Consider the following 14,399-nt stretch of genomic DNA (forward strand, 5'->3'; position numbering starts at 1 on the left):
TTGTGGATTTTAGGAAGTCCGTAAATGCAGGGAATGGCATCCCCTGGATAAAGGCGGTGATATGTAAGGCAGTCAATGATCTTGTCCTTTTCAAGGTCCTGAAGGCAAGCTATAACTTTCTTTTTGTAGCTGCTTGTGGGGTCTCGCTTTAAGGCTTCGTAGGTATTGTTGTCACTACTTTAGTCACTACTTTAATATATTCTACTTATTGTTCAATATTGTTTCTTTATTAAATGTATTTATTTTTCAATCACACCTTCCAATGTTTATATGGCGTGCACACATATTAACCTTGCAAGGTCAAAGTTCTGTTTTATGTTATATTAATACATCTTTCTTTGTTTGAGTTACCTGGGGTTTGGCTTCTCCTCCTGTCTGGCAAAAGGTGTGGCAAAGGGCTGGGAGACCTGAAGTACCACTGACAGCCTAATTGGATAGCACCACATGCTTCATTGCCTGGGGGGTGTTTCATGTTTGTTTAATTGTTTTGTATTAGTTGTTTTGTATTAGTTTGTATATGGCAGCCATCTTGTTTCCCCCCGTGTGTGTCATCTGGTTTAGCTAAGCCAGTATTTAAGTTTCCCCGTGTGTCATTTTAGCAGGTCAGTTTATCATATGTTTGTTTGAGGTTTTTGTTAATTATTATCTTGAGTTTAGTCTATTGAGTTGACCTCTTTTATTGGTCTGCCTGTTTAAGTTTTGGCTTTGTTAAATATATTTTCATATTTTTGGGTCAATTTTTTGAATTAAAACCACCTGTGTCCTTTATGCTTTACTGCTTGGTCCTTGACAATTGAACAGCCCTAAGTGCTACTGGACGATAATCATTGTGGCAAGCGGGCTGTTGTTTCATAAAAACAGGAACAACGATGGACTGTTTGAAGTACATGGGAACCACTGCTTGGGCCAGGGAGAGGTTTAAGATCACTGTGAACACCGGTACTAGCTGGTCAGTGCAGGCTTTTAGGACCCAACCAGGGTTTGCATCTTCTCCTGCTGCTGTTCACTCTCCTGAACAGCGTTGAAAGCATTGTTCCTTACTGGTCCTCTCCGCACACATGCAGCCATTTGTTGTGTTATTTGCTGCAGCGTCAAAGCGAATATAAAATGTGTTCAGCTTATCAGCCAGTGAAGCGTTGGCATTCATCACTGAAGAAGCTGTCTGTTTATAGTCTGTTATTGTCTGCAGTCCCTTCCATTGGCTCCTAGAGTCGCACTGTTGTAGCTGTGACTCTAGTTTTTCCCCGTAGCTCCGCTTTGCCTTTGCAACCACGCTGTGAACATTGTAAGCAGCCTTGTATTGGTCCATATTACTGGAGACGCGACCCGCTTTGTAGGCAGTGGTGTGCGATCTCAGAGCGTCGTGGATGTTTTTATCCACCCACGGCTTCATCCACTAGTTTCCTGATATATCCCACAACCACTTACGTAAACATGTTGATGCCATCAGAGCTGCACCGAAACATGTTCCAGTCTGCGTCATCCAGTGCATCCATCCAGCGTGCGATCTCTCTCCTGATTGGTGCTTCCTGCTTTAGTCTTTGTAAACAGACACGAGGAAGATGATGGTGTGGTCCACTTTTCCAAATGCCGGCAGAGACTGTGCTTTGTAGCAGTCTTTGAATGGATTGGTCTAATGTCCTTGTGCCCCTGGTGGGGAAGGGGATGTGTTGGTGAAGGTTATGAAATGTGCATTTGAGATTTACTCTGTTAATAGCTCCCATAACTATGAGAGCAGCATCCTAGTGAAGTGTTTGTTTTTGTGTGAGAGCCTCATGTAGTTCACATAAGGCAGAGTCTGAGTCCGTGTGTGACAGAATATAAACAGTGCAGGCAATGACCGCAGTGAATTCCTGAGGAAGACAGAAAGGGTGACATTTAACGATCAAAAGTTCCAGATTGGGTGAGCAAGAGCTTGTGAGTGGAAAAATGCTTGTGCTGTCGCATCATCTCTTTTCTTCCTCGGTGCCATTGTTCTGTTTATTTCTTTTCTTCGGTAGACCGAGAAAGTATCGCTAGGTTCAGCAATGTCTCGGTGACAGTGTTGGGAAGGTTACTTTTAAAATGTATTCCACTACAGATTACAGAATACATGCCCCAAAATGTATTTTGTAACATATTCCGTTACGTTACTCAATGACAGTAACGTATTCTGAATACTTTGGATTACCTATTATATTATCGTGCTTTTTACAACTACATGAATGTACTATTACTGTGTGATTTATTACTTTTACTGAAGGTTACTCGCCATACCAATACCGACTAGATTTTTAAATCTTAATATAAAATGAGTAACAGTAGCGTGGACATTAGGTAAGGCTGCACATTTTGCAGCGATCTCGTATAGAAAACTATTCTGCACGTATATAAAACAGGTCCGCGGCTCTAAACCGTAGTAAAGGGACCTCTGGCTAATGTGTCGGGTTCGTGTCGGCTCATAGCAGAAAACTAGCTTTACTTTGTTGTGTGGGTCAACTTTGCTAGCGAGAGACAGAGAAAGGCGTCGAAAGGCTGCTCCAACGGAGCTTATTGTTTCGGAGAAAAACACAAACACAGCGTACAGTCCAGTCTTAATAGCTTAATTACAACTGGGCTCGTCAGGCACTCTTTTTGGCTGCAGTGGTTATTATTATATTTGCATGGTTCCAGCTCCCGTTTCTGCTCAATGACAGCTCGTTCTTTTCCTTTTTCTCCCTCCCTCGCTCACAGACACATAACGTATATGGCAGTCCATTCTCCCAGCAGCACGGACTACACTGCCCATGAGGCTACATTCTTTAGGGCTATGCCTGTAACACTCTGCCTATTGCCTTCATATTAAATCATTTTTGTGAATATTTTTTTAAAATATTTCTTCACGTCATTATGCGGGCCACAAGTAGAGGTGACATGGGCCGCGAGATTGAAACACAGGCATTAGAATAGAGAGGGCATAGCCGAACATATGAAACAGGAAAATACCGCCGTGTAATCCCTTTATTTCAGCAAAGTAACTGTATTCTGAATACCACCTTTTTAAACGGTAACTGTAACGGAATACAGTTACTCATATTTTGTATTTTAAATATGTAACGGCGGTACATGTATTCCGTTATTCCCCAACACTGCTCGGTGAAGCAGAGGATGATGCAGTCCCGAATGTCTCTCTGAAACTTGACTCTGGCCCTGAGGTCATCACCCTTGTTCTTGATGGACTGAAGATTGGCTAGCAGTATACTGGGCATGGATACACTGTGTGTGTGTGAGCCCCTAGCATATGTTACTGTTTTTATGTTTTAGGTGCTATAGCACTGCAGTCTCCTGAATTTTGGGATAAATTAAGTATATCTTATGTTACTTTGATAATCTCCTGATGGGAGTCTGGTCTGTTTTGACAGACATCCAGAACAATTTTGTCAATCATCCTTAAAGTCATGTTTATCTAGTGTCATTACCATGGAGCTGAGCCCACTTCAGCGTCATCACCCCCAACAATACGACACCATCTGCTGAAAAGCATGCATGCTTCGTTTGCATCTGTTTTGTTCTTCTTTTCAAACAGGGGACGCTGTCCACAATCTACAGCACAAGAAGTAAATAAAAACTTTGATAGATGGTCAAACACAACAAAACTATTAACAGGCTAGATGGATCACCTGCTTCTTGAATTGTTCTCTTTCAGCTTTTTGGGGTACAGTGATTACCTGATGCTTGCTGTCACTGCCCATTAAGTGCACTCACCATCCTCTCCTTGTCCAAACGTGCGAGGACTGAAAAGGTTTTTCCTGGCCTGACCTAAGACGGAGCGCTCCCTGCCTTCGGTCACAGTTGTTTGCTCAGGCCCTAATAGTGGGTCATCTGCAGGAAACAGGTGGACAATTGGAAAGGTAAGGGGCAGGTAAACAGGAGGATTTATTTAATAGTGGATTGTAGGTTTGTACTCTACCACATAGCTGCAGATCACAGTAGTCCATTGTTATATTTCCAGCAATCCTGACATAGCACCAGGGGCCCTCAGAGTCACCGTCAGGATTTCGGCACTTGTTGGTCTGTAGCTGAACTTCAGGGATGAACTCTTTGTCCCGACTGAGGGTTTTTACCTCCGGTAATGACCATGGCAGGCAGGTGTGACCTCCTATGGTAACACTTAGGTCCCCATTATATTCTATACCATAATTGGGCAAGCACACTATAGGTTTGTGTGGTTTTGTGGCCACAGTGGGTGGGACAAAGTCTTCACCTTCAACAAAAATAAATAAATAAATAAAAAAGACAGATCAGCTGGCAGAACAAGGAGTGCATACTGCAGAGAAATATAATCCTAGATTGTATATAAGCCCTGAAACACTCCAGGATGTAAGAAGAGTTCAGCAGTGATGTGGAAACCAGAGACTGTGGAAGAAATTCAGTGACTTGTGAGCAGCTCATTTTAGGTGTTGACATGGCTTTCCAACATTACTAGCACAAGAGTGTCAACTAGCCTAAAATGGTGCAAGAATATTAATTATTATCAGTTGTGACACAGGACCCCGTGAACATACATATGCACGCACTGGCGTCAGGTTGGATTAACAGTCCTTTTTATTTGTGGCAATGCAACAACCATGGCGCCAACTCCTCCGCAGCCCCTATCAGCTGCTCCAGCACCACAGCGTGCCGATCCGCCTGGTTGGATTAACAAGGGTGGATTAACAATCATTTTATTTGTGGCAATGCAACTGTGGTTTTTAGCCTTGATCAGCTCAGGACACAGACACTCCTTACTTGTTGCCACACACTCCTCTCCTGCCAGACTGTCACTATCAAAAAGAGCAGACACACAGTCAATTAACCTGCGAGGTACACCTGTTCTTCCCGCCTCTGTGCCGCCCTACGAGCTCACTGAAACCAGAAACCATCGCACCTCCTTTTTGGTCTTGGGGAACGGGCATGATGTTATCGTCGCTGTCTTCTCTCCGTCCAACCGCACACTTCTTCGGGTTGGCCGTGAGCCCCGCCTGCCTCAGGGACTCCAGGAGAGCGGCCACCCGCTGCACATGCTCCGCCCAGGTGTCACTATAGATGATAACATCATCCAGGAAGGCGTCGGAATATTCAGTGTGTGGCCGCAATACCCGGTCAATGAGGCACTAGAATGTGGCCAGGGCTCTGAACAAGCCAAGCGGATTGGTACAACCCACGAATTGGTACAAACCGTACAAAGTGAAAAAGGCAGTTTTATTCCCCAGGACAGAGACGTGAATCTGCCAGTTCTTAAGTTTCTCCAGTGCCAGTGTAAAAAATTGGGCAATGCCCAACAAAGAGTTCGTTGACCCGGGGCATTGGATGCACATCAAACCGTGACACTTCATTCAACTTAAAATAGTCGACACAGATCCGTATTCACCCATTTTTCTTAACCACTTAAGAACTATGGGGTTATACCACCCACTGTGAGACTCCTCCTATTACTCCCAGCTTTAGCGTCTCAGAAAATTCCTCCTGCACTAATTTTTTTTTTTTTGTTGCAGCAGCCTGTAGGGCCGTGAACACACCATCACGCCAGGCTGTGTTTCAAAATGGTGCTCTATGAGAGAAGTACGGCCAGGGAGGGGGGAGAACACATTGGCAAAGCACCATTGCAACACAGCAACATCCGCTCTCTGGGCCTGTGCAAGATGGTCGTCACAATGGACGGAGGCAGGGATGGTGGATTTTGGCACCTCCTGCCCCAACTCATCTTTCTCCTTCACCAGGCTCTCCAAAGAAGTGGTTTCACCCTCTCTCCAGGCTTTAAGGAGGTTGAGGTGGTAAATCTGTGTGGCTCCTCCCCATAGCTGGACTGGCCATCGGGCATACCGGGCATTTGCCCGGTGGGCCGCTGGCGATTTTTTTTGTTTCTATGGGCCGATGGATTTTTTTTTAAATTTTTTTATTTTTTTAGGAAGGGTATATATAATGAAAGGTGTTGGATTGGCCAATTGGTCATGATCGACTCTGGGCTGGACCAATTACAGCCGAGGAGGCCGGATGCACCCTCCCCCTTGTTTAGCAATCACGTGATTTTCGCGCATTGCATGCCAGGAACTCGTGGCAAAACAATCCAAGTACCACATCAAATGCAAGCATTTGCAGCACCGCAAAACGTTCATTCTCCGGTTCCAATACCCTCTTGTTTTTTCTTTGCCGCACAAAAAAGGAATGTACAAAACAAAAGGAGAACAATGCCGGTCCGTACAAAGACAGACTCGACGAAAAGACAAAGAAAAGATACGAGGAAAAAATCAAAGGAGTGAAAGGGTCAGACCCTTACGAGCACACAGAGGGACAAAAGACGTTAGCGTGCTGCCCAACTTTCACCACGCTCAGATTTATAATTATACGGTTCTTGGAGTGAGTGCATACACTCATGAAGTTTAGTAACTTCAGGTCACTGCAACAAGACCAGGTACAGTTTACCGACGGATGGGTACAGGACCTTGAAATGTACCGTGTAGAACGAAAGACCATCGTACGAACAAAGGTAAGTTTACCAGTCTCACAAATCGTCGTCATAAATACACATTCGTTAACCGTTTATTAATATAACCTTTGAGCTCAACGGTAATTAATTAGTAGTGGAAATAATTTCTGGTAGCATCACAGAAATGTAGCAGTGACAATAATATTGTATGCTGTAATCGTACTGGGCAATTAGTGATACAGAACAACTGTTTTATTCTGTGAATAAAAGTGTATGTTTTTGTCAATGTACCATAATAACAGAAGCGAAACACAATATTGTGTCAGGACAATTCACTATTTATGCACAATAAATAAAGGAGCGTAGCGCGACAATTTCTGTTTAGCGCCAGACTTGCTTGTAACCTATATCACCAATTATGTTATGAAAAATGACGTATTAACTACTACAAAACTCTGACCTTTGTGGGAATGCTTGGAGCAGACTAACATGTGAGCTGGAGTGTTCTGAGACGTTATATTTGGTATATCCAGACCATCCGTCGGCTCTTACTTCAGAAACATGGCTTAAAAAATTTCTCTTCAACGACGTAATCCGAAAAAAAAACGATCTCTTTACCCGTCGGCTTCCCGTGGCTGTCATGCGACCGGCTATTGCAGTTAATAATACAACAGCTTCTTGCCATTTTTTGGGTTTCTTTTTATCGCTGTATAACTGATTTCAATTGAAAGCCTGCGTGCGCTAGTACCTCTTGCCACAAGTTCCCAGAATCCTTTGCGGTTTTACCCTTGAATGACGTCACAATTTCAATCTTTATCCTGGTGGGCCGGTCTCTAGTCAAAATGCCCGGGCCGATTTTTTGTCCCAGTCCAGCCTTGCTCCTCCCCTGTCCGACCGTACTACCTTATAGTCAACCACTCATCGTGTGACCATGATGGGTGCTTGCCACTTGGCAAGCAGTTTGGAGCTGGAAGAAGGGAGCAATACAAGCACTTATCCCCCCGATGAAAATTGCCTGAGTCTAGCCGCTCTGTTGTACAAGCTCTGTTGATGCTGCTGGGACTGGAGTAAATTTTCTCGTGAGAGCCACCCCAAAGAGTAAAGCTTTAATCTCAGGTCCAGCATGTATTGAGTTTCATTTTTTGCAGGGCTCGGATCTTCCTCCCAGTTTTCTTTAATCACGTCGAGCACTCCCTGTGGTTGCCTGCCGTGGCTACCTGCCACGGGGGGTGCCACAGCAACTCAAAGGGAGAAAATCCCGTGGTGGCCTGGCACACCTCCAGCACTGTGAACAACGGAGGGTCTAACCAGCAATCCCAATTGCATTTATCCTTGTGAATTAACTTATGGATCATATCATGGATTTTAACGTTTTTAACGATTTTAACGTCTTATTCAGCTGATCCACCAACCCATCACTCTGAGGGTAAATGGTAAATGGCCTGTATTTGTATAGCACTTTACTTAGTCCCTAAGGACCCCAAAGCGCTTTAGACGTTCAGTCATCCACCCATCCACATACACACTCACAAGCTACATTGTAGCCACAGCCACCCTGGGGCGCACTGACAGAGGTGAGGCTGCCAGACACTGGCACCACCGGGCCCTCTGACCACCACCAGTAGGCAACGGGTGAAGCGTCTTGCCCAAGGACACAACGACTGAGACTCTCGGAGCCGAGGCTCGAACTGGCAACCTTCCAATTACAAGATGAACTGCCAACTTTTGAGCCACGATCGCCCCAGGGTGGTAGATGCTAATGCGAATAGATTTGCCCAATAATTCATGTAGTTTCTTCAGCTGAGACTGAAGCAGTCACTTGGATGAGTGAAGAAACACTTCTTCCACAGAAAACGCTACATCCAGATGAACAGAGTCAACTTTTGGGGAATCCGTATAGTTCCTTTAGTGTGCGAGACATGAAAAATCTGCCCTGGTCAGTCAGTATTTCCTTAGGAATACCGACTAGGGAGATGACCTGAAACAGTGCTTGTGCCACGCTCCTCACGGAGATGGTACACAGCAGCAGCGCTTCCGGGTATCACGTCAAATAATCCACCAGGACTAATACGAAGTGATAGCCGCATGCACTCCGGTAAAATGGCCTGATGAGGTCTATACGAATACGTTCAAACCACCTGGGGCTAGCCCTAAAGGGTAGTATGCATGTGGGATTTTTTTTTTGGGGGGGGGGGGATGTAGAAATGACTGAAAGATTAATAGGCTCTGTTTTGAGTTTTGTTCAAAAAACAATGACTTCATATAGGAAAAAAATATATCGCATATGCAGGACACCTTAAACTAGTTTTTTAATTAAGCAGCAAGGCAGAACAAAGTCGGGGCTGTATCAAGACACGAGGACTAAACCCCAATTCAACCAGACCCAGAACTGATCTGGAATTAAAACAGGACTACAACAGTTCAAAATCAGGACTACTGAGGACTTAACCAAGACAGAACCAGAATCAGAACTAGATGATAGTAGCACTAAAAATCATCATAGACCTGCACTACATGTATTTTTTAATTCTACCAAAGTACAATATTTAGATTGAGAAAAGTTTATATAAATATTTAACCTTGTTCTGCAAACAAGCCTGCATAACTTAATAATTTGAAAAATAACAAACCTAAAAAGAAACACTAGGTACGAGATACATGAGGACCTATGATACAGTGATACTTTTGGTAAACAACCATTTGACTAACATGTGTGTCTCACCTGCTCTTGTTCCATCTCTGTTCTGTCCTCATTCTCCTCTCTCTCCCTCTCTGTTCCTCTCTCTCCCTCTTTGTGCTGACAATCATCAAATATACAGTTGAAACCAGATATGTACTCTTCAGATCAAAACACAAACACTTTTTTAATTGTAACATCAAATCAGACTAAATGTTTATTTTTTTTAGTTTGATAAATATATAAAACATATTTGTTAACTTTAAGAGTAACTGTCTGTATTTCTTAATTGCAAATGGCACCAAATTGTATTCAAAATTGAGCCACACTTATGGAGCTCCACAATTCTTTTCCTGGTGTTTTGGTTGACATCTCTTGATTTTCCCATGTCAAAGAAACAGGCTCTGTGTTTTGCCTTATATGCATCCACAGCTGTGCCACCAATTTACTCACATGGACTCTACTAACCTATCAGAAGCTTCTTCAGCTCAGAATGGAATCGTCTGCAGCTTTCTTATTAATTAACAATAAACTTAGTGTATATGTGGCCCTAAATTTGATGAAAGTGATAATAAATAGACAGCTCTGTCTCTCTTTATTCTGACATTTAACTAATTCAAAAAATATTTCAATATTTATTTAACCAAAACAAAACAAGTTTACTCTAAATTGATGTTGTACAGTCAAAAAACTGTTCTTGTGTTTTCCATAAAGTGTATGTAAATATCTGGTTTCAACTGTGAATATCCTGCTGTGTATTGAAATTCCTCTTGTTTTGCACAGAAATATACTGAACAACATACAAAGCATAATATATAAAATAACATCTACCAGAGTTTTTTCTTTGAAAGAAGCCTCTTATGTCCATGCTTGTATTTCAGTACATTACTGAAACCGATTTATTTAGCCGTGGAGGGAAACAACTGAAAATATGAAATAAACACACATGTAAGCTAAGACTCTCTAAAGAAACAGCATTGTTGTTGTTCGGCTTTTCATTTCGCCATTTGTTGATTCACTCGAAGAGCAAATAACGTAATATGGGTCAAGTGATCAATTTGACATCAATTCGTGATACACCGTCATATTGACATTATTTGTACAGTACGAATGATTTTCTTTGGTACCTGGTCGAACTTCAGTTCTCCTCTGTCTGCCTGGCTGCGTTTCTCACAGCGCACTCGCAGGCAGCAGCTGCCCCGCCCCACTTAGTGTCTGAGCTGGGATCATACCAATATTAGGGGGGATTTACGCACAGTCGTAAATTCCCACAGTGTGCACTATGTGCTTCGAATATTGTGTGTAGTTTTTGTTTTATACACTTGTCAGCCAGGCATCTAACTATGAAAAAAAATCACAAACCAAAAGACCCTGGGCTTCTGACAAAACAACCTGGGCTTAAGCCCAGTAAGCCGCTCCGCCACTGGTTCAAACGGGACCTGCATTACCGGGTAATAGATACAAAGGGGCTTTTGGAATAACCAGCTGGCACTCTGGGCATGATGCACACCATCAGCGCACGTTGGCCCAGATGCCAGCCATTATATGCTCCACAGTTTTTTCACATCCCATGTGCCCTGCCGTGGTGTTGTACCAACAACTGGGTGTCTCATTTGTGCGAGCATTGCGACTCACTCGATAAAGCCTATCGTTCCGCAATTGGAAATGCAGGTAAGCCCGCGTGGCTGGGTTGCCTGGGCTGACCAGTTGACAAACAATATCCATCACTTGGTTGTAGGCTGAGTGTAGGGTGTTGTCCCGAGACTGCACCAGAGGAAAATCATCCGTGGGCCACACCACCGGACCACGGATGATTAATATAAAATGATTAATATAAACTTTTTGGGATTGGATTTACACAAAAATGCATTCTGTGGTCCTACAAAATGCATTTTTCTACTTTTTTTTTCTTTCTAGTATCAGTGAAGATTTTATCATATTCAAATGACACAATATGCATTGCTACATATATACATACATATATTCAAACCAAAGTACAATTTTGATCTAGATTATTCATATTACTGTTATTGTACACATTGCAAATACCCTTGATCCTACTTTAAAGAGGAAAGGAGTTCATTACCATGGTTTGCCACACAGCTGTGCAGGAGAAACAGCAGCAGAACAGCAGCAGGTTTTGATGTTGGTTCCATCATGATCCAGACCTCTGAGCAGAACCTCAGAACCAGATCCAGCAGTACTCAGTGTGTCCTTCTTTGTTTGTCCGTCTATGTCTCTCTGCCTGTCCTCTGGAGGGGGGGATTATTGACCAAAGGGTCAAAGTTTGAGCCAGACTGATAAGTCAATTATGTTTAAACCTACATGTTTACTTTTTCTCAAGAACTCGAGTCCTACTGTGAGTTAATACTGCTGCAGTTTAACACAACGGCTCTGAAACTATACATGAATTATTGTTTGGTATTAAAACATATGAGATTCATATGACAAGTCACAATTTACAAAATAACAAGTCCCTAAAAAATCTTAAATTGTCTTGATTTGGCCTGTATCATCTTTGGGACATTTCTTACATTCGAACACCTGCAGTGTTTTTGAAAGTAATAATAAAACCAGTTGTTCTGGTCTTTCATTACAGGTGAAAGCTATCACCTGGCAGTAGTTAGGCATCACCACCCACAGTTAATATGCACCAATGTGTTAGGGCTTCAATGGGTTTTTGTTTTGGCCATGTGCTCAATAAGCAATGCTCCAGAAACTAGATGTTACATTTCAAATAAATACTGAAATTTTGACATCAGACTTTCATTTGGGTGTGAATATGGTCCTTAGCTCTTTCACCTCCAGTAAGTCAATTTTTCAACCATAGCAGGACATCAAGAAAAGACCACAATCAATTGTTTTCAACGTCTGATGATTTGTGACTGGAGATCAGTCGAAGGTCATATCTCTCACCAACAGGGACAGTCTCCAACCCTTCTCAGAACCTCAATATGTCAAGCAGTTAAGAAAATGGCTGGACGTTCAGTTTGCAGTAACAGTGATTTAGAAGGAATTCGTGTAATTCCATGATCCCATCAGAGGGTGCAGTTTTACTGCTGTCAAAGATTTGCTCTTATATTCTGTGTGAAACTACAGCTTGGAGTTTATAAAGAAACTTTTTAAAACATGAACAAAAACATATGCAAACAAATTTGACATGAACTACTTTTTGTAGTTTTTGATATTTTACATTATTAGTATATATCACTGTTGTCCAGATAATGTGTGGAAATGAAAAGTTGAACTGTAAGTAAATGCCATGCTCTAATCATCTTTGACGTTCAGCTCAAAATGTTATTTGTTCACTACACGATTTCTGTCTGCTGTTGGTACTAAACTCAACAATATTACATTTGTGGTTTGCACCAGTTATTTATTTATTTATTTATTTGACTCAGAGGTCGGTGAAGTCAGGTGCACTTTTACTGTTACTAAGCCTGTCAGACATATGTCATTTGTGTAAATAAAGGCCACTACTGAGGTCAGAGGTTATGTACCGAATCTGATACTTTACCTTGTCTCACTGAGCATGTCATGAACTCATATAGCAAGCAGCATATTGGAAATAATTAACATTTATTACTGCAAGATATGATACAAGTCTTTAAGACAAAAATGAGCTTTTTGTGGCGTTACACCAGAGTGACCCATGATTCAGCCATTGAAAGGTACAGTTTACTATACTTCATTTTTATTCTAACAAATCTGGGATATTTTGCTTAGGCGAACTAGTGCAGCTCGATTGTTTCAGAACTTCATCCACTGAGTTTCTGTGAATTTTGGTTGATAAACTGGAATTTATTTATTTTTGAGTAAATTTAGAGTTCCAAACTTCATCAGACACTGGTTCACCGTTGCTTTGGCGAGTTTTTAAGTAACCGTATCTGAAAAATTAAATGGGTTTTAAGTTCCTCTCCATTTTCTGATGAGTCAGATGGTGTGATGTACTCTGTTTTCACCACAAAAAAAAAAAAAAAAATCAGTTGAAACTTGTTTTTGGCCCATGCTTTGACAATTTATGTACAACTAAGGCAGATCTTGGCTATTGACCTCAGGCGGATTAACAACATTGCACTCCCAGGGAAACTGAAGTTCTCGTGCTTCCAGTTTGTGTTGTTACCCAGACTACTGTGGCCGTTGACAATGTACGAGGTCTCGCTCAATCATGCCAATCAACCACAGAGGCTAGTGAGCTGCTATGTTGAGAAGTGGCTCGGACTTCCCAAATGCCTCAGTAGCGTTGGACTCTACAGCAACGGGATACTGGTGTGCCTATCCCTAGCCTGGTAGAGGAGTTTAAATGTGCAAAAGTGAGGCTTGAGATGTCACTCACAGACTCCAGGGACCCCATAGTGATTGGCACTGCTCCCACCCTAGCAACGGGGAGAAAGTGGACCCCAGCCACATCTGTGCTACAGGCCAAATCTGATCTTCGCAATCATGACGTGGTGGGTCACGTCCAACAGGGCAGAGGAGGATTTGGTCTTGGAGCAGTAACACCTCAATGGCAACAGGCATCTGTATCTGAACATTGAAAATGATGGTGGAGGAGGCGCGTCGACAGGAGAAAACAGTAAGACATGCCAGAGCTGTAGCGCTTGCCAAGCAGGGTCGCTGGATGAATTGCAAGAGTGTTGAAAAGAGGAAACTCTCATGGAGTGAAATCTGGGGAATGGAGTCTAATAGCTATGTTTCATCATCCGAGCAACATATGATGTGCTGCTTTCCCCAATAAATCTGCAGGTGTGGTTTAGAAAAGTACCCATCTTGCCCCCTGTGTACAGTCCCAGCAACACTCAAGCACATCTTGGTTGGTCGCAGGACGAGCCTTACTTCAGGCACATGGACACATGGGCTGTATCCCAATTCAGGGTCTGCAGCCTTAAAGTACGCAGCCTCAACGATCCTCAAGGGCCGTGTACTTAAAGACCGCTAAGGCCGGAAGTGCGAGGCTTGTGAAATGGGACGATATAGCCTCCGTTGCGCTGCCCAGGTTGCCTAGCAACCATGATACTAACAGCTGGAAACGTGTCATACAGCTTTGTTTGACAGAAATGAAGGAGAAAATCTTTTGTTCATTTGTTTGTTTGTTTCTACATGAGCTTTGATCATTCTCTGTAAGATTAAGGTCAGCTATTGAACGGCGTATATTTTAAAGTAAAGGCTTTAAAACCAAGTTAGTACAAACGTCACTGCAGGGAGTGCAGAATTATTAGGCAAATGAGTATTTTGTCCACATCATCCTCTTCATGCATGTTGTCTTACTCCAAGCTGTATAGGCTCGAAAGCCTACTA

At 42.7% G+C, this 14,399-nt stretch overlaps 1 protein-coding gene across 1 annotated transcript in view; it reads right to left on the reverse strand.

Annotated features, from left to right (window-relative positions):
- LOC102207201 (prothrombin-like) overlaps positions 1–5,818 on the reverse strand; it is a 16,659-nt gene extending 10,841 nt beyond the window's left edge. Inside the window, exons 1-5 of the mRNA XM_005749423.1 lie at positions 5,741–5,818; positions 4,886–5,111; positions 3,929–4,222; positions 3,724–3,840; positions 3,438–3,561 (exon numbers count right to left, since the gene is read on the reverse strand). Of these exons, the coding sequence (XP_005749480.1) occupies positions 3,438–3,561; positions 3,724–3,840; positions 3,929–4,222; positions 4,886–5,111; positions 5,741–5,818 (839 nt within the window). The remainder of the gene's footprint in view (positions 1–3,437; positions 3,562–3,723; positions 3,841–3,928; positions 4,223–4,885; positions 5,112–5,740) is intronic.
- Between the last annotated feature and the right edge of the window lie 8,581 nt (positions 5,819–14,399).

This window comes from Pundamilia nyererei, unplaced genomic scaffold, assembly GCF_000239375.1.
Source record: "Pundamilia nyererei isolate P.nyererei 1_Seehausen unplaced genomic scaffold, PunNye1.0 scaffold00244, whole genome shotgun sequence".
NCBI classification, from domain to species: domain Eukaryota; kingdom Metazoa; phylum Chordata; class Actinopteri; order Cichliformes; family Cichlidae; genus Pundamilia; species Pundamilia nyererei.